At 43.0% G+C, this 24,425-nt stretch overlaps 2 protein-coding genes and 1 long non-coding RNA gene across 3 annotated transcripts; all 3 read right to left on the reverse strand.

Annotated features, from left to right (window-relative positions):
- Nucleotides 1–5: 5 nt before the first annotated feature.
- Nucleotides 6–1,166, reverse strand: LOC148059215 (uncharacterized). The gene is made up of 4 exons (XR_015709371.1): nucleotides 1,114–1,166; nucleotides 987–1,013; nucleotides 749–771; nucleotides 6–250 (listed from the first exon to the last, which is right to left on the reverse strand). It is a non-coding gene; the product is annotated as an uncharacterized LOC148059215 (long non-coding RNA).
- Nucleotides 1,167–2,248: 1,082 nt separating this feature from the next.
- On the reverse strand, nucleotides 2,249–7,588 carry pa2g4b (proliferation-associated 2G4, b). Its single transcript, XM_087781004.1, has 13 exons — nucleotides 7,381–7,588; nucleotides 6,088–6,216; nucleotides 5,878–5,983; nucleotides 5,739–5,808; nucleotides 5,535–5,627; nucleotides 5,049–5,112; nucleotides 4,896–4,974; nucleotides 4,760–4,838; nucleotides 4,570–4,703; nucleotides 4,414–4,508; nucleotides 4,219–4,346; nucleotides 4,095–4,148; nucleotides 2,249–2,934 (listed from the first exon to the last, which is right to left on the reverse strand). The coding sequence occupies exons 1-13, from the start codon at nucleotides 7,466–7,468 to the stop codon at nucleotides 2,875–2,877; spliced, it is 1,179 nt and encodes a 392-aa protein (XP_087637130.1). The 5' UTR covers nucleotides 7,469–7,588; the 3' UTR covers nucleotides 2,249–2,874.
- A 495-nt stretch (nucleotides 7,589–8,083) lies between these two features.
- Nucleotides 8,084–23,544, reverse strand: erbb3b (erb-b2 receptor tyrosine kinase 3b). The gene is made up of 27 exons (XM_087780986.1): nucleotides 23,202–23,544; nucleotides 22,124–22,278; nucleotides 21,880–22,066; nucleotides 21,680–21,805; nucleotides 17,862–18,043; nucleotides 17,656–17,797; nucleotides 17,478–17,591; nucleotides 16,214–16,331; nucleotides 16,081–16,154; nucleotides 15,308–15,398; nucleotides 14,874–15,070; nucleotides 13,999–14,131; nucleotides 13,848–13,941; nucleotides 13,629–13,786; nucleotides 13,516–13,572; nucleotides 12,481–12,622; nucleotides 12,302–12,421; nucleotides 12,152–12,250; nucleotides 11,908–12,093; nucleotides 11,691–11,846; nucleotides 10,763–10,838; nucleotides 10,561–10,707; nucleotides 10,392–10,489; nucleotides 10,155–10,334; nucleotides 10,027–10,098; nucleotides 9,173–9,443; nucleotides 8,084–9,103 (listed from the first exon to the last, which is right to left on the reverse strand). Exons 1-27 carry the CDS (start codon nucleotides 23,281–23,283, stop codon nucleotides 8,403–8,405), a joined length of 4,158 nt encoding a protein of 1,385 aa, XP_087637112.1. The 5' UTR covers nucleotides 23,284–23,544; the 3' UTR covers nucleotides 8,084–8,402.
- Between the last annotated feature and the right edge of the window lie 881 nt (nucleotides 23,545–24,425).

A 24,425-nucleotide genomic window follows, 5' to 3' on the forward strand; every position in this document is an offset into this window, starting at 1 on the left:
CAAAGTAACTTTAACAAACCAGATCCTTTAATCGCAGTAAGAACAACAAATGACAGAAGCAGACAACAGGGTCTGAGACGAGTCGCTGCAGGCGGCGCCGCTGGACAACTGGGTCTCAGGTCTTGGTCGCTGGTCCAGGTCAGGAGGAGATCACTCGACGGTCACGGAGAGATGGTGCCGGAACCCTCGGAGTGAACAGAACCCGCTCTACTTGGACCTCTGCCTCATCTTCCTCCTCTTACGCTTCAGCCTGCAGAGAAGTGTTCGGTCAATGACGGGCCATAACATTATGACCACACGAGGTCTATAGAACATGAGGTTCATGAGAGTTCTGTCAATCATCTACACATTTAAGACTTAAATCGTTTTGTCAATATTCGTGGTTAAAAGTTGATGGTTGACAACTAGATAATGCATCCAGGATTATTAATGGATTTTTTTATTTAATAAAAAAATAGTTTAATTCAACATAAAATGTAACCTAGTAAAATCTGATCGTGGTTCGATGATACTTTGGTAGATATATTCTGGCATCAATTCAATGTTTACTTCAAACCACCATTTTGTTTTTGTACGCCTAGTAACGCTGGGCGGCCTTGCTTGATAACCCCCTCGACCATGTGCTTCGAGGCAGGTGTGAGCCATGATTCTACGCTAACACTATTAAAACTTAACATTTTCGATCTTCCATTAAGAATATGTTTAAAATGCGTTAGACGAACTGAACATGACTTGCAAAGACGCTCACCTGCGCATGCGCTTCTTCCTCCACTGCAAGAAAGAAAAGACGATAGATTAGCCAAACATGACGATGTAGTTACAATTAACACATTATATCAAGATTATTAACTAGTTAACAATAAGCAGCAAGCTTCAGGATATTAAAAACCTTATTTTAAAATCGAGTTACACCAGCTAGCTAACATATTGCTAGCACACCAGGAACAAGTGAGATAAAAAGGGGAAGAAAATAAAAAAATACCAACCTTTGCTCGCATGTTGAGGAGGAAAGTCTGTAAATAGAAGAATAAAAGTGAAAGATTAGTTCGATGGATCCAAATTAAAGAGGATTCACGTGGATTGAGTGAGGAGGGATCTCTCCCTGCTACCTACCCGTTGAACAATCGACTCAACCAAGAACGTCATAAGGGCGCGACGGCCTATTTATACCTGAAAACGCGTCATAGAATGGAGGCTCATGGGTATTTGCGATTCGACAAAAAAAATGTTAAAATTATATTGAGATATTTTACACTATTAAGAATATTAGTTTGGTCTAATGTGACACGAGGTTCGCAAAACTAAAGGTTCTAGTTGGTTTCGTTCCAGTTATTGTCAATAAAAAGTTACAATTAAATAATCTTTTTCTATCGCGGACGTCCATAGTTTCTCATTGAGAAACATGTTTGTAGTTTTTACAAAAGCGTCAACAGGTGAGACGAAATGTCTCGACACAACGTCAAGAATTATTGTTTCATTATTTTAATGGAGCGTGTTTTGGATTAAAAAAAAAAAGAAAATTAAGGTTGAAGTTCATTTCATGTATTTCAATACAATATGTGATATGTTTCATAAAGGTTTATTTTTCTTTAATGTCTCTCAAGGAGCTCAAACGTGCAGATGAAGACTATAAAGCATCCGAGAAGATGATGTAAATGTTAGATAAATCTAAAGAACATAGATAGAAAAATAACAAAGACAAAGGCTACAAAGATTGACATGTAATATCATTGATGGATAAAAGCGAATCATCCGTTTGCTTCACTCCTGCCTCCATCTGAGTTACATCATAGTTCTGGGCTAACAAGGTTTTCGGCCTTCACTCAGCGGGGATGAGCTTCGAGTTCTGAAGACACGTTTTAAGTCTAGTTCCTGCTCCTGGCAGCTGCTCGTCCAGTTCTCAACTGTCGCTTCCTCTGTTCCTCCCGAAGACACTCCGGACCCGCAGGGGTAAGTTTCGGGTAAAACCCCAACAGATACTATCATTTAACCACGAGATTGTTCGGTCGTTCAATTAAAGAAATTAATATTTTAAATACATACATCAGTACTTGGCTTAACTTCCTATCTTTGTACCATTTTTAAATTCATTTAATCATGTATAGCTCAGTATTAATGACTAGTTGTAAGAACCTAAATTTCCCTGACTTGTGAAGAATAAAAAACACTTAGAATTTACAACTTAATATTTAAAATAATCCAGGAACGTACGAGAAGTTATACAGGAAGTGACGAAACGAGACTTGAATGATGTCAGGATTTTTTTTTTAATGTTTCCAAAAATAGTCTCTGAAACTGGGATGGTTTTACAAAAGCATCCATGTGTTGAGCATGTTTGATGTAAACACAGGCCGCTGGACTCGTGGCGCGACCCGACGTCGGCGGATGAGAGGAACTGAGAACACATGGAAGTAAATTGACAAAACGCTCCAGTTCATGTCGGACGATCCGGGAGGGAAGGACAGAGCTGTCGCCGGCGACGATGTCGACAGGAGGAATGTCTCACATTCAGGTCGGCAGCAGGTCCACGGGTCGCCGGCGTGTTTCTCTCCGGCTGCTCGCTTTCATCAGACTTAAACTCTCGGAACACGATGGAGAAACGGCCTCGCACAGTCCTCTGCTCGAGTCAATCATCAGTAAGTGAAGGCCGTCTGAAGGGCAGTGAAATCTACCAGGACGGGTGTGTGTGTGTGTGTCTGTGTGTGTGTTTGTGTGTGTGTGTGTTTGGGTGGAAGAATTTGGGAGCAGCATCATCAACATCATCCCACACTGACATCAGTTAGATTTGTAGGTTCGACAGCGATGATGCTGCAAGTGCCTCGGACAGAAGCCTCCTGACGTCTCGTCGTCAGATGTCCGTCACCTCAGTTCCGTTTATTCCGCAGCCTCAGTCTCCGCCGTCTGGCCGGTCGCGCTCTCCACCGTCTTGGAAGCCTGAAGAACAAGAGTCGTACGTTGATCTATCCGTCTATAGCAAAACCTAAACATAATCAAGTTGTTAATCACTTAAATACCATTTTATTCACTCTGATAAAACTTGGAAACGAACATTGAAAAAATTCTCTGTTCTGTTCGTCCAGACAGAAACACTTCAGTGACATGTCGTCACACCAAGTATGTGATTGACTTTATGTTTCATTTCATTAAGGTTTGGAGCCAAATTACTGCGTTAGTATTAAGGCTGCACGATATATCGGAAACATATCCTGACATTGGCACGTGTTATGCATATCGAAAACATGTGCGATCATTTATAATTTTTTTATCATACAAATCAAGCATTTCTTAAATGCGTACTTCGACCAATCAGTGTCACGTTCTGTAAAGTTGTCAATTTGTACTTTTTATCTATTAGCTGTGTGACGCGTCTTGCTGGCCATGACCTGCACGGCTCAGCATAAACACGGAAGTGAGACTAACTTATCATCTACTCAAACACGAGTGCTCCAGTAGCTCAATTCTTTCAACCTCCTTTACTTAACTTAGCCGTATGCTAATGAGCTAAGTTGTTAGCATCATGTATAAAGTGTTGTGTGCATGTACAAGGAGGTGGGATTTATTATTTATTTGGTGATATCGCGACGCGCCGGCGGCTCCTCTCTGATGTCGCTCGGTTTTGCGGGAAAGTCTCGCAAGACTGAGCGTTATAAGTGATATTTTACTCCAAACATGTCCGCACTGAAGTGCATAAATAAATGAAAGGGGAATAATGCATCGTTTTCCTCTGGGTTTTAAAACTTTAACCCATCAAGATTCATGTTGAAGCATGTTTTGATACTCAGTGCCATCGAAGCACATCAGTCAGTGACACAAATGAACTGAAGTTTGATACCGAGCCCCATTTCTATCCGTTTTTAAGAGTTCAATATTTACACTTTATTTTGAAGGAAAAGGTTTGGATGACCTCCAAGATGGCAACTGCAATAATTACAAGCATATGTTGTCCATGTTTAATATGTTGCTAACTTACTTTAAATTTTCAGTTCTTCAAGTTTATAGTCCATGTGTTTGTGATGTTACGTGCGGGTCCCTCTCTTACAGCAACTTGTGGATTAAGTGACTGTAGTTTAAAAATTCAGTAACGTCTCACTCACCTTCTTTTTCTTCTTCTTCTGCGTCTTGCGGCTGGCCGAGCTCTGCAGCAGAGCCTGAGGAAGAAGGTCACATCATCAGAACCGTGACCACCTCGAGCACGCCGACCCTAGAACTAAAGTCTACCTTCAACTCTGCGTCCTCCACCTCGAACTCAGACTTGTAGAGCTCCGGCTCGTACAGGCTGTTGGTGATCCTCAGAGGTCCGTTGGGCATGAGCAGGACGGTGAACTTGAACTGAGCCACGAACTCTCCTGCACACATGGGGCGAGTGAGCCTCGAGGAGACCCAGAGGTTGACGGCGAGCGTCGCTTCTCTCACCTTCCTTCTCGTTGAGCACGTTGAACGGCTGCAGCAGCTCGTGTTTGGCGCACTCAACCACCCCCAGTCTGGCTTTGGACTCGTCGTCGAACGCTCTGAGGAGGAGACGGTTCCGTCAGACCCGGGCGAGTCCACCTGAGAGTCCACTTTACACACCTCAGAGTGAACGGCATGGTATCGTAGCGGCGCTCCACCTCGCTGAAGAACGTTCTGGACGTCTTCATCTTCAGGCCGTACATCTTGTTGGGGTCCCTCTTGTAGACCGTGGTCCTCTGACCGCCGTCCTTCGCCTGCAGACACGGAACCTCAATCACCTGCACGACGTCACGCGACGCCTGCTGCTCACCTTTCCCTCGCCGGTGCTGACCAGCACGTCCACGGCGTAAACTTCATGCACCTCGAACTCAGCCTTCTCGTGGTCCTTCCTGCGGGGCACAGCTCAAGGTCAAACGGGTCCACGGAGGAGCCGCGGCGGGACCAACCTTTGTTGGTCTGTCGGGTTCTGGATGATGGTTTTCTCCCCGTCGATCACATGCTGCTTCAGCTGGTGCGACAGCATCCCTGCGGAGGAACACGGATTGAGTGACGGCGACGGAGCCAAATGGAGTGACTTCAGTCCAAGGTCATGACCTCACCTTCGATGGGGGAGCACTTGAATGACTTGGCGATCTTGTTCCAGGCTTCTGTCACCTGTTTGTTCTGCAGAGCAAAGAGAGGATGGAGGGGTTCAACCAAACATAAGGTGCGGTTCAAGGAGAACATGGAGTAAATGTTATTGCTAACAACTTTTATTTTGTATCTTTTATTATTGTATTAACTTCAAGTACAACTTTCTTAAACCATTAGTTTAAGACATGAATATATCTTGTCCAACAAAATAATTTGGGTCAAAAATAGAGATATTAAGGAAAATATACATTTATCGGTTTAATGTATACGAGGTTATATGTTTATTCATATTTAATTGGCAAATTTAAGTTAACTTTATGTTTTTTTTATTTCCCCATCATATTTTGGCCCCTAACAACAGTCCCAGTATATCACGGGGCCCCTGAGGAAATGTCATCGACAACCCCAGGGTGTGACGGACATAAGAACCGGAGCGGCGGCGAGTGTCGTACCTCGTTTCCTGGTTTGACCAGACGCAGTGCGGCCTCCGCGCACAGATGAGCTGCTCTCATCACGTCAGCTTTGCGGCCGGTCAGTGGCTTGTCCTGAAGAGAAGAGGTCAAACAGAAAGTCAAGGTCGAGAGCCGATCCCAAAATTTAAACATCCCCCCCGCTGTGACAGGTGGGCGCGTGGAAAACAGGAAGTGACATCGTACCTTCGTAACACCGACGACCAGACTGTGAGCCACGTTGGAAATGAAGCCGTCGACGTGGACGCCGAGGTCGCTGCACAGAGAAGAAGAAGACATGATGGTGAGACCAGAACGGAGGACGAGGACCGGAGAGGCTGCTCACATCTTCACCACGTCTTCGTCCTTCAGGATCACGTCGGGGTCACTCTTGAGGGGCGAGTGGTGGCAGACGCAGTTGTTCACCGACACACAGGTGGGGAAGGCGATTCCTGTGAGAGACACAGCATCTCTTGAATACAAGGACAACCGTCGATGACGGATCTACGACGGCGAAGAAGAGAAGACATCACAGCAGAGAACAGTCTTCACTCACCTTTCTTCATTTCCTTCTCCCTCTTGAAGATTTTCCCAGTTTCCTCTGCGATGAAGGCGTCTCCCTTCTGACACAGGCTGAGCACAGAAGCTCCAGGTGTTGCTGCGGCAACCACCAACTTCAGAGCCTCTGAGGAACGACAGCAAAACAGGTTCGTTAGAGCAAGATTGCTACAGCTTAATTCAAGATTTTTTTAATACCATAAAACTAACTCCACAATATACCAAAACTGAAAAATAAAAACAAATCAACGACATAGTTTTAGACACGGTTTCATCCAAAAGTTTATTTTAACAATAATTGAAAACTGTATTTACACTTCCTCATGTCGCCGCAGGCTAACGTCTCGCTCAGAAGTTGCAACACTTGAACTGCTTTGAAGGTAAAACCGCAACGTCCGTCTTCGCTCAAGAGTCTCAGCTGCAACGATTGCACCGTTTAATTAGTTCCACTAACGTGATCGTTCTTTAAATCGGAAATATATTATATATAAATGTTATTTTTTTAAATTAATAAATGAATGACATGTAACAGACAATCTTACTTGTGTGTTCACATTTTTAAGACGTTTTACAATTCGATTTATATATTTTTCCTATTAATTAATTTAATTACTTAAGACTTTCCTGAGGATTCTGAGGGAAACAACCAAATTGTTGGATTCTAAATGATGATTTGCACAAGATATCAAATATTTTCTTCGAGAAACAACTTGCAAAAATGAGAAGCTCTACAGAGTCGTCTGTGGATGACTGAGCTTCTTTATTACACAGACGAAAACAATGTATATATAGACAAGTATACAGAACTTGTGCAGCTGTTGGATTTTTTTTAAAAGATGATTTATCAATATATTTAAAGGCTGCACGTCCGTCATTGTGACCAGCAGGTCATGATGTCAATGACGTCATTGCAAACTATTAAAAGTGGCGACCATGTGCGTTATTTTGGAGCCTATAAATGTATTGTGTCTGGAAACACGTTCATCTACAAGACTATACACAAGTCAACGTGCAGACAGTAGCTACACATGACAGTGTCATAAACTCAGTTTAAGTCAGTTTTTAACTTGTCATTGTTAGCCGTTAGCATGTGGCGTTAGCCGCGGCTGGTGCCGCCGCAGAGCAGTTGGACGAACAAGACTCGGGGATTAAAGTGAATTCTGGTCCCGGTTCGTTCAAAAAACCGGGCTCGACGGAAGCGGCCCAGTCTCCCGCCACCGCCTTTCGTGGTAGTTCTGCGGCACATGGCACAGCAGCTGCCCGCCTGGCTGAGTGACACTTGCTAACTTACGGTTCGCTATCTCGGCCCCCATTTTGTACTTGGTGACCACCAAGTCGTCGGCCACGGTCAGCTCCTGCGCGTCGTCGTCTCCGGACATGTTGGCGTTGCGTCCACAAAAGTCTGAGTAACTTTGCTTCTCGTTCCCGAGTGTATCAGTCTGAAGATGGACCACGCTGCTCGGCACCGGCCCGCCCGACTTCCTTCGAGACCACCAGGTTAGTGCCCGCCCGCTGCCAAAGAGTGAGGTCGGAGGCAAGATGCATCACTGACACCGAAAAAAAGATACACACAATGAACATTTCTGTTCTATCAAAATGTACTTTTTGAAATAAAAATCATGAATATAACAGACCAACACGATAATATCACAAAACAATGAAGGATTTTAAATTAATAGAAGTTGTTATAGCCTTTAATTGTTATTTTTCCTTTCACCCAAAGAACCTGATCACGAAAACGGAAACTCGCTAGAGTAATCATCTTGACGGCGAGTTGTCTTTGGTTGTCCTCTGACCTGTAGCGCGAAGCTTCGTCAGCGGCGCGGTAAAGCGCGTCACTTCCTGCTAATGCGGTTTTTTTTTTCCCTTCCTAAAACATATTTATTTTTATAGATAATTATTTGAGTCAAAATAATAATAATTGGCATCAAAATAAAAATAATACCCTACCACTGATTTCAAGTGGCAAATCAATTTGAGAATGAAAACACAGGAAGATAAAATTAGCATTTTATTTCGTAGTTTTACAATATTCTTTTTTTTTTGTTGACTAATCTAACTCGTACAAGCCGTGTAAATGTAAAAGTGTGCATCACATTAAAAAAATTGTAATATACAATATTTAAGTATATACATGTTGTATACATGTTGAAAAGAGAATATTTCGATGACTCCACTTGAAAACACAAAAACAAGATTTTATTTGATACATTTTAAAACATTCATGGTACACGAAGAACAAAAGATCATTATAAATCATAACATGATGATGGCCTGGAGGTAGGGTCTTCGTCTGTTGATGGGTGAAGGTCTTCAGGTTCTCACCGCATCTGCCTTGAGGAACGACCTGCTGTGCCAGTAGTCTGGGTTGTCGAACGAAGCCCCGACTTCCCCAACGCAAGCCCCAGCGCACACTTTTATGTAGCCCCCGATCCCCCCACAACTGCAGGCCTCCTCAGAACCCGCCCTCTGCTTCTTCGGCAGGTTCTGGTATTCCACCTGCTCTGCTCTGGCCATCTCCTCATACTCCTCCTCCTCCTCCTCCTCCTCCTCTTCTCCTGCAGCTGTGAAAACATCTGGTCCAGCGCTCTCGCCCTCATCCACCGTTTGCTCTGATTTATCAGCCGACGTTTGACAGACACGTCGGTCTCTCGCCGCCTCCTCGCTCCCCGATGAGTCGGAGCGTCTGATGTCCATGTACTCGTACCTGCCGGTCACTTGAAGGACCCGTCCCGTCCCGTCCTCCTCCGTGACCTCAGTCTCTGGACTCACGGCGGCGGGATCTTCCACTCCGTCGTCTGCAGGAGCTTCACCTGCGCGTCGGAGCAGCTCCTCCTGAGACACGGAGGTCGTCATGGTCGGTGAAGGTAGAGGAGAAGATTTGTAGCTCCGTCGTCCCAAAGAGACGTCAGTCAAGTCTGTCTTCATCACCTCGTATTCTCCGGACGGACTTAGACCAAGAGACAGATTCTTCTTTGTGGACTTTCTCCGTCCCTTGTGAGCAGCTCTCAGCGCTGTGAGGAAAATCATCGTCTCTTAGTCACCAAACATACCAAACAGACAGGAGCAGAATCAAACCTCACCTCTCTGGGCGACCTCCGGTGACCCCGGCAGCACGTATCCCTCCTGGTTCACCTCCTCCTGGTCCCCGGTCGTCCACACCTTGTAAGAACATGGACTTGATGCCGTCGAGAGCTTCCTGTGTCGACCGTTGGGTGCTCTGTGTGGAGCGCGCTCGGAGCCAAACCGGGCTCTGTGAAGGCTCCCGGACTTCAGAGGACCTTCCTCAGAGTTTTCCGGGTCTCGACCGCTGAGAGTTCTGACCGAGCACAGTCGAGATCGCTGGGCCCAAAGCTGAGACAAAAGTGAAAAACTAGTCAGATGTGTCTGCATTAATGTTGGGTGTATTTCCTAGGGGTGTGTATTGGCAAGGAATCTGAACATCTATATATTGTGATATATCGTGATACTGTAGTAACAAGGATATACTTGTAGTATTGTCGAGTACTTGACTCTGGTGTTGCAGTATTTACAGACCACATGACTCGACGAAGTCGTAACTGTTTTCATTTCTTTTCAAACCAAAATATGTCCAAACATCAGCTTTGAAAGCTGCTAGAGTCGACTGTATCCTCTCATACTCAGTCACCACTGGCATCTTGCATGTGTTCATAATTCCTTGAAGATGCAGAGGATGTAATGACTGCTGCCATCTAGCGGCCAGAAGTTTAATTGCAAATAATTGTGTATAAAAAAATTAAGAATATAGCATATCAATATTTTCTTGCACTTCTACTGCCTTCATGTTTATGTGTATGCAAGCCTGTGTGTTTACGTGTGTGTGTGTGTGTGTGTGTGTGTGTGTGTGTGTGTGTGTGTGTGTGTGTGTGTGTGTGTGTGTGTGTGTGTGTGTGTGTGTGTGTGTGTGTGTGTGTACCTGGCGCAGGCTGTCTGCAGGGCTGGGTGTCATGGGCAGGTACCCGACAGTGGCGTTCTGAGAGGAGGCGCTCTACAACATGGAAGTCACGGTCAGGCGAACGTCTCCACAAACTGAACCCGACTCACCTTGTAGGAGTTGATGCGCGAGCGAGGGAGGCTCCAGGAGGGGGAGTGTTGGAGCGGGGGGGTGTTGAGTCCCTCCTCCAGTCGCTCCTCCTCGTCCTCCTCCAGCTCCTCGTCCAGGAGCCCTCGCTCCGACTCCCTGCGGCGAGAGACCTCGGCGGCCGAGGCTTCTTCTCCGTCCACCTGTACCAGGGGCGACCTGTGAGCTTCACCTTTGACCTCCGCGGGCGTGTCACTCACCCTGATGACCAGGTATCTGGGCGGGTCTCTGGCCATGCGGGTGAAGTCGCCGGCGAGCTCTTTGAAGGTGGGTCTGACGTTCTCGTCGATCATCCAGCCTGAGAGCAGAAGAAGCAGCAGTTGACCCCGGGGTCCGGCGACTCCCCCCCCCGAAGCCCCCGTCACTCACACTTCACCATCACCATGTAGACGTCGATGGTGCAGATGTGCGGCTGCGAGAGTCGCTCGCCTTTTTCCAGCAGACTCGGGACGTCCTGAGGCGACACGGCGCCGTACGGCTCCGCCCCGAACGACATCATCTCCCACACGGTGACGCCTGAGAGTTGAAGGATCTGTCAGAGGAGTCACAGGAGGAGAACTTCGTTTCTCACCGAAGCTCCACACGTCGCTCTGGTGGCTGTATCTGCGGAACATGATGCTCTCTAGCGCCATCCACTTGAGCGGCGTCTGGGAAAAATGATCAATGTTCAGAAGGATCTTTAAAATATATGATAGTCGTAGAATATTGATGGTTTGAATCTCTATTGCTTAAACTTTTTTTTATTAAAAGTTAATTTTTAATTGTTGATTTTTTTCATACACAATTTAATTAAAAAATGTATCTATTGAAAGGTTGAATATTTATTTTATTTATGAATTAATTGAATGCATATTGAGTTGGATGTACTAATACTATACTATACTAGGACTATCGGTACTAATGAGCTCCGTACTTGTTTGGTATGGTCTTTATAACATTTTTATATTTTATATAAAAGGCTAAATACATTTTAAAAATATTTAATTTTGAACATTTATTTACCTTTAAATTATAATCAAAATATCAAATATATGTGTAAAAAAACATGTTGTTTTGAAGAAAACCACTTTTCAATATATAAATTGTTCAATTAAATTATTTAATAAATGCCTAAAAAGTAAAAAATGATATTGAAAACATTTTAAAAGTTAATTTTAACCAGTCAATATTCTGAAAGCATGTTTTTCTATATAAAAGTCGTGATGAATGCGTGTCGATCATTTTTCTTATACTCTGTATTTTATTTATATTGTTTATTAGTTAATTATTTAAGTTTGTTGATTATTTAATTCATTTTGTTGGTTATTTATTTGTATTTATTTTCTTGAATGTCTTAATTAATGTCTGTTTAAGTCTTTAATTGTTTTAAGTGTTTAATGTCTGTTGTTAAGTTTTCATGTTTTGCATGAATAAACAATTTAATTGATGCTGTAAGTCTTAATACCTGCATATTTGACAATAAAAGAACTTGATCATGAACTGATGGCGTGGAAAGTGACCTTGGTGTCGGGGTGCACGTGCTTCTTGTCGTCAGGATAGAGAAGGTCGGCCACGCCGTAGTCCGAGATCTGGACCTGGAAGTCGTTCTTCAGCAGGACGTTGCGGGCCGCCAGGTTCCGGTGCACCATGCGGTGTTCCTCGAGGTAGAACATCCCCTGAAGACACACGAACAGGTGAGTCTGGTCGTCACGTCCACCTGGTGGCTCCTGGACTCACCTTGGCGATCTGCACGCACCAGTTGAGCAGGCGTTGGGGGTCCAGGCTGCTGCGGTTGAGTCTGATGTGGTCCAGCAGAGGCCCCAGAGAGTTCAGCTGGGTCACCAGCTGCAGGCTGGGGCCCGGACAGACCCCCAGGAGGCGGACGATGTAGGGGTGGTCCAGGCTGCCCATGGAGCGCATGTGCTGCTTGAGACACATCTGTGAGGTCGAAGAACAACAGAACAACTCAACTGGTCCTCACGTCCGTGATCTCTGTGAAGGTCTGTCGGCCGGAGCTGTCCTGGATGGTCTTGATGGCCACTGGGATCTTCATGGTCTCTCGCTCTGGAGTCCAGAACCCCTGAAGTAAACTGGTGTTATCTCTGAATTCATACTTATTGTAAATAATCACCTTGTGGACGATTCCAAACGCTCCGGCGCCGATGGCTTTGATCTTCTTCAGCTCCGAGGGTCTCAGGATGCGGGCGTGGACCCTCGTACCTTTCTCTCCAGGACCCAGAGCCTCGAAGCTCTGCATAGAAGAGGGTACATGAGTGATCCACGGAGCCTGGACGGGTGCGAGACTCTCACCTGTCCGCTCTCCAGGTACCGCCTCATGGCTCTCTTGCGGCGGATGGCGAGGCCGCGGTGGTACAAGATGCCCAGGAAGAACATCGCCAGGCAAAAGATGAGGCCGGCTGGCACGCCGAGAGCGATGCCGGTGATTTGACCGCTGATGGGATGGAGAGACGTGCAGAGAAGAAGCACATGACACTGAACATATTTGCTTCTGGCGCCCCCCAGTGTTAGAATAGTGTTGTTGCGGTGTGAGAAAAGTTAAAATAATATAAGTAAGTAAGCTAGTTATTTATATAGACAATCAAAACAATACTCACTAAAATATATACTTTAAAGGTCAAGATAAAACTGAGAACACAGGGGTTCCAGAAAATCAAGGAAAAGCCTGAACAAATAAAAATGTCTTAAGATGTTTCTTGAAATCAAACGATTTCAGACAAAATATGAGGAACCATAGAGCAAAAAAAATGAGTTTTAATATATCTATCTTGATTTAATACAATTTTATTTCGGATTAACATTTTGAATAAATTAAGTTAATAACATTGATTTTAAATGAAGCCACTTTTTTATTTATTTTATTTAAGCCCTTTGAGGATAATATAAATTATTGAAATTTATTTTATTTTTGTTGCTCCATTTAACTTTTTTTTTTTAAAGTGAATCCTCTTCTGTTACTGAAACAACTATTTTAAAAGAAATATATATACATTTAGTTGAAGCACATTTCTTGTAGTGTCCTAATGTCCAACACAAAGAGTGTTTTCTAAATTAAAGAAAACAAAGATAATGACCGTTTTTTAAAAGTACCATTTTTAAGCTTTTTTTTTCCAACAACCTTTTTTATTGAAGCTACTTTAAATAGATGTCTTTCTTTTTTTATTGAAACAACCTTTTTCTTTTGGATTGAATGATAAAAAAACAAATATATATATATTGTTTTATTTCTATTTTTATTCCAGCTTCTTGATGTAACCTTCGTCATCTCTGCATAATTTAATTAAAAATATATCATATCGCTATGTGTCCAGCAGAGGGAGTAGTTACCTGCTGATGGCCATCCTCAGAGGCTTCAAGCAGTCTCCCAGATCTGGACCAAAACACCTGGAACAAGTGAGCAGTCAGAAGAAGATCTGGTGTCAGAGACGCTGCAGACTCACCCCTGTGTGCAGTTGTGGTGACACGGCTCGCACTGACCCTCCTTGTTGGGGTACTTGAAGATCAGACCGCTCTGACCGTCGGTGACCCCGGCCGGACACGAGGACATGCAGTTGGGTCCGTCCTTGAGACGAGAACAGGCCTCGCACTCGTGAGCCCCCTGAGGTGAGAAGATCAGTCCTGTATGATCGGACCGTAACAGAGGATCATCTGGAACTCACTGGGCCGCTGCAGCTGACGGTTCCGTCCTGGGGTTCACACTCGGGGTGACACGGAACACACTCTCCTGCGGCGTCCGAGAACTCCGGGGGTGACCTGCGACACCGACACGTCAGTGAGGACCCACATGTTCACAGACCCTCTGACACTGACCCGGAGTAGAAGTGACAGGTGTCCACACACGCTCCGGCTCGACTGAAGTTCCTGCAGGACAGACACTGATCCGGACCGGACCCCCAGCAACCCGAGTCGGAACAGAGCGGGTCACAGACGTGACCCTCGGCCTCTGCAGGGAAGAAGAGGTGACGACGATATCAGTGAGTTCCAGGTTCTGAACCAGGTTCTGAACCAGGTTCTGAACCAGGTTCTGAACCAGGTTCTGAACCAGGTTCTAGCGGAACCAAACAAACCTGCCAGACCAGTAACATCCTTTATTGTAGCGTTTTTATTCATGTTCATATTTATATATTACATTTTCTGTGAATATTATTGTATCTTTCTATTCTTTATTATTTGTACTTTTTACAATCTTTTTTTATTTTTTATTTATCTTTAGTTTATTTTGTCAAAATTGTATTTTTATATTTGATCAAGATTGTATTTTATATTTGATCAAGATTGTATTTTCTATTGATATAGATTGTATTTTCTATTTTTTAAAGATTTTTTTTAAAAATATTTTCAAGATTCTATTTTATATCTTAAAAAGATTGTATTTTTGTATTTTATCAAGATTCTATTTTAAAACTTTTATCATTGTTGTACTTCAGAGATAGTATTTTATTTGTATTAATAATTGTATCAAATTGGACATTTATCTGTATTTTCCTGGATATTACTCTTTGAAATTGTTTTTTTTTCTGTGAGTTCAATAAAGTATCCATCCATCCATCCCTCCTTCCATCCATCCATCCATCCATCCATCCCTCCATCCCTCCATCCCTCCATCCATCCATCCATCCATCCATCCATCCATCCATCCATCCATCCATCCATCCCTCCCTCCCTCCATCCATCCATCCACTCACCACACTCCGACAGCCGCCTGTTGCCTTCGATGTTGTTGAACCGGATCCCGCGTAAAAGTCGCCTCCAGTCCACGGTGTGAAGGAAGCAGAGCCGGCGGTTCTGACTGATGTAGACGCTGCCGTCGCTGATCTCCCTCAGCGAGCGAAGGCCCAGAGACGTCAGGGTCGGGATGTGCATCACCATCAGGGAGAAGCGTCTTCAACGGTATTTCAGTGTCAGCGGAATATTGGATGGTTTCATTTAACATTGCAAATCAGAAGTCACATGACCGTCTTAGCGTAGCGTGATTGGCTGAAAGTATGGAATAGATTTCAATAAATAAAAGGTGAATCAATCAGTCAATGAACTGATGCCCCCGATAAACATCTACATTTAGTATAAATATGATCATTATTTCCAGCAGAAGAACCCGGTTCACGGGCACAGAACTGACTTTTCAGGCGAGCGCCCCTGGATGGTGGTGAGGCTGGAGAACACGGACAGATCCGTCAGCTCTCTGGGCCAAGACTGGACGCTCAGGATGTCTGGGACGGGAAATGAAAGAACATCAGAATTTTTTTTAAATATTCAGTTTAGGGTCAAAGTTCGTTTTTGCCTTTAATTCAAGTAGGGATGGCATCTTGAATCCCCCAAAAGACGACACTACAACATAAGGTTGTTGCAGAGTTTGGGGATTTTTGAGTGTTTTTTTTCTCTCGCTTTTTTGACAAAAATCTGGTTTTGTCTTTTACAAAAAAATGTTGTTTTCCTTTGACATCACTGGCAATAAAGCTCTTTATGATTTTTTTAGTTCCCAAAAAGACCCTTAACCAGATTTCTCTGGGAACAAAGTTTTGTTTATAAAAAATACATTAATTAGTTTTAAAAAAGTACTAAAACGAGTAATAGATCTGTATAATTACTCAGATTATAAAATACAATACAATTCCTCTCTTGTAGTCCAACACACAAATATAAAAAGAAAACATTTGTAATGAGTTGGCTGGGCGGCAAAGCATCATAAAGTTCCGATATATGATTGACCTTTTTTTTGGTTTTTGTTGGCGGGAACGAAGATAAAGAAGATACATTAAGAAGTTAAAGATAAAGTACATGCTACACAAACTCATAACTCAAGACATTTTTATAAACTTCCTCCAAACTATGTCCTGGTAAAAGATGTTTAGTCGCCTTCATTAATCTTTGACTCTGACCAATGACACCCACCTGTGATTTCTCGGACCGTTCGGAACACTTCCAGCTTCCCGGCGTCCAGAGGAGGAATGTTCCTGAAGTCGTCTCTGAAAGTTTAAAAGGTTCAGCTGGTTCCGGGACATCGGGGGAAGCGGGAGCGTCTCACCCCAGGATGCCCGTGACCAGGAAGTGGAGGCTGCCCTGGATCTTGGTGCAGTTGATGAAGCTGTCGATGTTGCTGGAGTCCACGGTCTGCCGGTGCTCGGCCCCGGTGCCCTCGCACACTGCAACCAGAACCCAGGGGTCAAGAGAACCGCAGGAGGGAGGGCGTCTCTACGGTGGCTCGGGAGTGCAAAACTTTAATCAAATTAAAAAATTAAAAAACAGACTGATCTGAAAAAATAATAATTTAAAAATGACACAAAAAAATAGATGAACTCATTAAACAAGTTTGTAATTTAAGGAAATTGTACTTTTTTTTACAATTTCAAATTTTGTTTCAGGAAATTGTAAATGTGTGTCAATAAATGTTTGTTTTTTTTCCAGAATTTTGCAAATAAGTACTGAAGTTATCCGTTATCGGTATATTCGATTTGAGAATTTTGTATTTTTGATTCTAGAAATGTATATTTTTCTGAGTTTGTTCATTTTTTTTCCAGGAATTTGTAGAAAAAAAAATTGGAGCTGGAAAATTTGGGTCAAGAAATTAAGTGTAATTTTGTTTTATGAAATTATTGTTTCAGGAAATTGTAAATGTGTGTCAATAAATGTTTTGGTTTTTTTCAGAATTATGCAAATAAGTACGGAAGATATTGTCCGTTATCGTATATTAGAGAATTTTATATTTTTGATTCTAGAAATGTGTATTTTTCTGAGTTTGTTCATTTTTTTTCCAGGAATTTGTAGAAAAAAAATTGGAGCTGGAAAATTTGGGTCAAGAAATTAAGTGTAATTTATTTTTATGAAATTATTGTTTCAGGAAATTGTAAATGTGTGTCAATAAATGTTCGTTTTTTTTCAGAATTATGCAAATAAGTACGGAAGATATTGTCCGTTATCGTATATTAGAGAATTTTATATTTTTGATTCTAGAAATGTGTATTTTTCTGAGTTTGTTTTAGGAATTTGTAGAAAAAAAATGAGAGCAGGAAAAGAAAAGAAACTGTTATTTTATTTTATGAAATTATTGTTTCAGGAATTTGTCATTTGTTTTGGGAAATTGTAAAATCTTTTTAAAGGAATTTGCAAAAAAAAAAAAACAACTGGAAAGTTTCTGTCAAGAAATTGTAATTTGGTTTTATGAAATTATAATGTTTCAGAGTTTGTAAATTTGTGTCACGAGTTTCTAAGTTAGTTTTGCACTTCCGGGCCACCGTACGTGTCGTTCATTCCGGGAACATCTTCTGAAGGTCTCGTCGGGTTCTTCAAACCTTTGGGACAGAGTCCACTGCAGGACTCGCACTGTCTCTGACCGCCTCGATCCACTTCCATCCTGTCTGGAGGACAAACGCTGACGCAGGAGCTGCCGTCCACCACGAAGTGAGCTGCGGGAAGAAGTGAGTGAGTGAGGGGGGGGGGGTCAGTGTCGGGGGGTCAAGGGTCACTTACTGGGACACTGAGACACGCAGATGGATCCGTACTGGTACTTGGCGTTGGGGTTGTTCTCCATCTGGAAGGTCTGCTTGTTGTAGATGAGGGTCTGCGGGCACTGAGGGGTGCAGGCGCCCGAGTCGTTGAAGTGCCGACATGCCTGTGGACGGACCGAAACATTATGACCAGCTGACGCCACAGGGGGGGGGGGGGGGGCGACTCACAAAGCAGTCCACGTCGAAGGGTCCCCTGCAGCCGGCCGCACACTCGATGTGGCAACAGTCTCGGGGGCTCGTCCCGAAACAGCGTCCGTTGCACTGCGGCGCGCAGACCGTCTTGGTCAGAGTCTGGCACTGGTTCCGGTCCGGACCCCAGCAGTGTTCGCCGCAGGACTTGTGACAGACGCCTGAGCAGAACCAACACGTTCACTAGAGTGTGTATCGTCAAGAAGCTGCCGATACAGTATCACGATACAGGGTCAACGATATGATATATCGTGATACTGTAGCAACAAGGATATATGTGTAGTATTGTCTAGTACTTGACTCTGGTGTTGTGATACTGTAGTAACAAGGATATATGTGTAGTATTGTCTAGTACTTGACTCTGGTGTTGTGATACTGTAGTAACAAGGATATATGTGTAGTATTGTCCAGTACTTGACTCTGGTGTTGTGATACTGTAGTAACAAGGATATATGTGTAGTATTGTCCGTTACTTGACTCTGGTGTTGTGATACTGTAGTAACAAGGATATATGTGTAGTATTGTCCAGTACTTGACTCTGGTGTTGTGATACTGTAGTAACAAGGATATATGTGTAGTATTGTCCGTTACTTGACTCTGGTGTTGTGATACTGTAGTAACAAGGATATATGTGTAGTATTGTCCGTTACTTGACTCTGGTGTTGTGATACTGTAGTAACAAGGATATATGTGTAGTATTGTCCAGTACTTGACTCTGGTGTTGTGATACTGTAGTAACAAGGATATATGTGTAGTATTGTCGAGTACTTGACTCTGGTGTTGTGATAGTGTAGTAACAAGTATATATGTGTAGTATTGTCCAGTACTTGACTCTGGTGTTGTGATACTGTAGTAACAAGGATATATGTGTAGTATTGTCCAGTACTTGACTCTGGTGTTGTGATACTGTAGTAACAAGGATATGTGTAGTATTGTCCGTTACTTGACTCTGGTGTTGTGATACTGTAGTAACAAGGATATATGTGTAGTATTGTCGAGTACTTGACTCTGGTGTTGTGATACTGTAGTAACAAGTATATATGTGTAGTATTGTCCAGTACTTGACTCTGGTGTTGTGATACTGTAGTAACAAGGATATATGTGTAGTATTGTCCAGTACTTGACTCTGGTGTTGTGATAGTGTAGTAACAAGGATATATGTGTAGTATTGTCCAGTACTTGACTCTGGTGTTGTGATAGTGTAGTAACAAGGATATATGTGTAGTATTGTCGAGTACTTGATTCTGGTGTTGTGATACTGTAGTAACAAGTATATATGTGTAGTATTGTCCAGTACTTGACTCTGGTGTTGTGATACTGTAGTAACAAGGATATATGTGTAGTATTGTCCAGTACTTGACTCTGGTGTTGTGATACTGTAGTAACAAGGATATATGTGTAGTATTGTCCAGTACTTGACTCTGGTGTTGTGATACTGTAGTAACAAGGATATATGTGTAGTATTGTCCGTTACTTGACTCTGGTGTTGTGATACTGTAGTAACAAGGATATATGTGTAGTATTGTCCGTTACTTGACTCTGGTGTTGTGATACTGTAGTAACAAGGATATATGTGTAGTATTGTCCAGTACTTGACTCTGGTGTTGTGATACTGTAGTAACAAGGATATATGTGTAGTATTGTCGAGTACTTGACTCTGGTGTTGTGATAGTGTAGTAACAAGTATATATGTGTAGTATTGTCCAGTACTTGACTCTGGTGTTGTGATACTGTAGTAACAAGGATATATGTGTAGTATTGTCCAGTACTTGACTCTGGTGTTGTGATACTGTAGTAACAAGGATATGTGTAGTATTGTCCGTTACTTGACTCTGGTGTTGTGATACTGTAGTAACAAGGATATATGTGTAGTATTGTCGAGTACTTGACTCTGGTGTTGTGATACTGTAGTAACAAGTATATATGTGTAGTATTGTCCAGTACTTGACTCTGGTGTTGTGATACTGTAGTAACAAGGATATATGTGTAGTATTGTCCAGTACTTGACTCTGGTGTTGTGATAGTGTAGTAACAAGGATATATGTGTAGTATTGTCCAGTACTTGACTCTGGTGTTGTGATAGTGTAGTAACAAGGATATATGTGTAGTATTGTCGAGTACTTGATTCTGGTGTTGTGATACTGTAGTAACAAGTATATATGTGTAGTATTGTCCAGTACTTGACTCTGGTGTTGTGATACTGTAGTAACAAGGATATATGTGTAGTATTGTCCAGTACTTGACTCTGGTGTTGTGATACTGTAGTAACAAGGATATATGTGTAGTATTGTCCAGTACTTGACTCTGGTGTTGTGATACTGTAGTAACAAGGATATATGTGTAGTATTGTCCGTTACTTGACTCTGGTGTTGTGATACTGTAGTTACAAGGATATATGTGTAGTATTGTCCGTTACTTGACTCTGGTGTTGTGATACTGTAGTAACAAGGATATATGTGTAATATTGTCCGTTACTTGACTCTGGTGTTGTGATACTGTAGTAACAAGGATATATGTGTAGTATTGTCCAGTACTTGACTCTGGTGTTGTGATAGTGTAGTAACAAGGATATATGTGTAGTATTGTCCAGTACTTGACTCTGGTGTTGTGATACTGTAGTAACAAATATATATGTGTAGTATTGTCCGTTACTTGACTCTGGTGTTGTGATACTGTAGTAACAAGGATATATGTGTAGTATTGTCCAGTACTTGACTCTGGTGTTGTGATACTGTAGTAACAAGGATATATGTGTAGTATTGTCGAGTACTTGACTCTGGTGTTGTGATACTGTAGTAACAAGTATATATGTGTAGTATTGTCCAGTACTTGACTCTGGTGTTGTGATACTGTAGTAACAAGGATATATGTGTAGTATTGTCCAGTACTTGACTCTGGTGTTGTGATACTGTAGTAACAAGGATATATGTGTAGTATTGTCCGTTACTTGACTCTGCTGTTGTGATACTGTAGTAACAAGGATATATGTGTAGTATTGTCCAGTACTTGACTCTGGTGTTGTGATAGTGTAGTAACAAGGATATATGTGTAGTATTGTCTAGTACTTGATTCTGGTGTTGTGATACTGTAGTAACAAGTATATATGTGTAGTATTGTCCAGTACTTGACTCTGGTGTTGTGATACTGTAGTAACAAGGATATATGTGTAGTATTGTCCAGTACTTGACTCTGGTGTTGTCATACTGTAGTAACAAGGATATATGTGTAGTATTGTCCAGTACTTGACTCTGGTGTTGTCATACTGTAGTAACAAGGATATATGTGTAGTATTGTCCAGTACTTGACTCTGGTGTTGTCATACTGTAGTAACAAGGATATATGTGTAGTATTGTCCAGTACTTGACTCTGGTGTTGCAGAATCTACAGACCACATTACTCTTGACAAGTCGTAACTGTTTTGAAACCAAAATATGTCCAAACATCTGCTTTAAAAGCTACTGGAGTCGACTGTATCCTCTTGTCCTCAGTCTTCCATGTGATCTCACTGTATTTCATGCTTCCTTTGAGCTGCGTAGGATGTTGTAGCGTCCAAAAGTTGAATTGCAACACAAAAATTAACAAACGCTGAAAATATTTGCACGTCGATTGTAAGTAAAATATTTGAATTAATTCATTTTATCGACGCGTTATCGAAATATAAACCATAAAAAGAGATAATTTAAAAACAGAACATGAGTTGAATAGTAACAACAGACACACAACTGTTGAATATCGATATATGTTGAAAAAGTTCAAGCGGATCAATATTTTCTTCCACCCCCGAGATCAGCACGAACCTCTCTCTCCGTTCAGACGGATGTCGATGGGGGCGCCGCCGTCCTGGATGATGTCCCGCCAGAAGACCCAGGGTCCGTACCTCAGGTACTTGTTGTTGAGGATCTGGACCCCCCCCTGCAGGATCTCTGGGGAACAGCGAGAGGAAGCCATGAGATGTTGTTGGACGTCAGGACCACGTCAGGTGAGGGTTTTTCGGCACCTGTCAGGTTGGAGAGCTGCAGCTGCTGCAGACCTCGGGACCCGTCCTTGGGATAGTTGAAGAAGACCGAGAGGGCGAAGCGTTTCTCGTACAAGCTGCTTCCTCGGATGACTCGCAGGTGGTCCAGAGGGATCTCCTGGAAATGGTTCATGGCGATCAGGACGTAGCCGGTCACCTCCCGGATGGTCTGCGAGGAGGGAAGAGGTTGATGTCGGTCGATGTGACGAAGAAATGAAGACTTCACCTTCAGGAAAGAGAAGTCCCAGTCGTTCTCGATCTGCGTGACCTCCAGGTTCCCCATGATGATCTCGCACGTCTCGTAGCGTTCCTTCAGCAGGTTGTACTGGTTCTCGTGAGACCCCGTGGAGCTCAGCCCGTTCTGTGTGCCCGGACACACCACTGACACACACACACACACACACATCCGTGTGAGACTCAGAGCAGAGCCGATTAATGGTCCAGACCCCCGAGCTGACCAGAGCCTCGGGCCCAGTTGAGTGGACCGTCCCCCGCACAAAGTCCTTATTGTGACCCAGCTATAAATGTGACAGTGTCTCAGTGAGTGAAGGGTGATGCAGTGACGGCACTTCTGTGTGTGTGTGTGTGTGTGTGTGTGTATGTGTGTGTGTGTGTGTGAGTGTGTGTGTGTGTGTGTGTGTGTGTGCTGAGATCATACCAGCACACAATGGATTGAGTGTGTGTGTGATACTGGGGGGTTCTGGAGGGAAACATGATGAAAGTTCACGTCGTTTAACATGGAAAAATGCCTCGACTTCTGCTGATCCACTTCCTGTCATCATCCTCAAGACGTTCATCACGACTAAAGTGGTTCGAAGTCAAACACAGAAACTCTCATAAAGTGAATTAAAAACTCGAGGCGAGGCTTTAAATCTCCTCTGTTGACATGTTTCCATTTGAACTTGTGATTCAAAGCATCGAGAACCAAACAGAGTCAGGAAATACTAAAGTTCATGAGAATGTGGACGTTTGTTTTGTCGATAAAGTTTTTTCAGTTGAACCACTTGAGTGCATTTTTTCTCCCCTGCTTTTTATTTGTGAGAATGTTGGATTTTAACAGAAATATTACGTCAAAATGACCAAGTTTACACTGTATTTAGTCCAGTTTATTAAAGAATAAAGTTGATTTTTAATGTTTTTAAAGTTGCTTCAGACCAAAGAAAAACAACAGCAAACTAAAAGGTTTGGTTGTTTATACAAAGATAATTATTACTTTTAATTATTACTCTTTACACATTTTGCATCTTTTTTTTTAAACACAAAGTCACGCAGTGGTTAATAAAAAAAAAAGGAAAAGATCTCACCTTCATGTGTGAGTGAAGACACCAGCTGGAGGGTCCACAGCAGAGTGACGGGCCACAGTCCCACCTGAAGACCTGTCATCATGGAAGGTTCTCCACCACAGGAACGTCTCCAGAGAGGGGGAACGTCCCACGTCGGTCTTCTGATGGTGTCAGGAAACAAGCCTCGGATTATTCGGAAGCTGGACTTCCCTCCCAGCGAGCGACGAGCCTGATTGGACGGGTCATCGCTCTGATCTTCTGAGATCACGCAGGAGGATCAACAGGTTTTTCGAGGAACATCTACAGTCTGTCGCTGCGATCTGCTGCGTGTCGCCCAGTGAGGGAGAGTTTTGTCAGCGCCGAGGGTCCGGCGCTCACCACTGGACCGACGTGGACGTGCCACAGTGGACACATTGTCACGGCCTCACTTCTGATCCTAAAAAAAAAAAGAAGCAGCTCATTGTGAGGCTCTGATGCCCGCAGCGTCCAGATTCCTTCCACTTTCACCAAAAACAACTGCTTCTCGTGGTGTCCACCTGTAGGGGGCGCAACAGACATAGATCTAAATTAAACACTGGGATTCGGACAGAAAGTCTGAAGATCCGTATTGAAGAGGTTCAGGACAAGAAAAGAGTCGAACCAGAGGAACATGTGAAAAGTTTTGGAGACAGATTTTGTGAGGACAGATGTTTGGACAGGAATAAAAAGGAGATAAATGATGGATATTTGTGTTACTTTCCAGTAGATGTTTCTCAGACAGACCATCTTTCTCAGCTCTGGACCAGCAGATGTTCCCGCACCAGTGTGGAGGTATAACCGCACTATTTGGCAGAAGATATTCAACTGAAGAAATTAAAAAACAACATTAAAAATAAAAGGACAAATGGACAAGGATAGACAGAAAGACTTTACTGGACTCAAATTAGTCGAAACAAGTTGTTTTTTTTCCACTTTCAAAAACGGTTAGAAGACATTTCGCAAAAGCCATGATCGTAAATCAAAGTCATGGGTATCAGTTAATAAACTTAAAACACACGACTTACTTCATTAATGTCTATTTTTATGTTAGCATAGTGTTGGCTAATCCAGCTAACGACGCTAACACGCTAGCATGACTGAAACTTCAGCGACAAGATGAAGATATTACTTTCAGATACACTTACTGTAGCACATTCTCGTTCATCTTTAAGTTTAAATCAGAAACATTTGGAAAAAGTTCTTCAGGTATTTTAACACGACATGTTT

The sequence above is a fragment of the Callionymus lyra genome, chromosome 19, assembly GCF_982586985.1.
Source record: "Callionymus lyra chromosome 19, fCalLyr1.hap1.1, whole genome shotgun sequence".
Classification (NCBI taxonomy): Eukaryota; Metazoa; Chordata; class Actinopteri; order Syngnathiformes; family Callionymidae; genus Callionymus; species Callionymus lyra.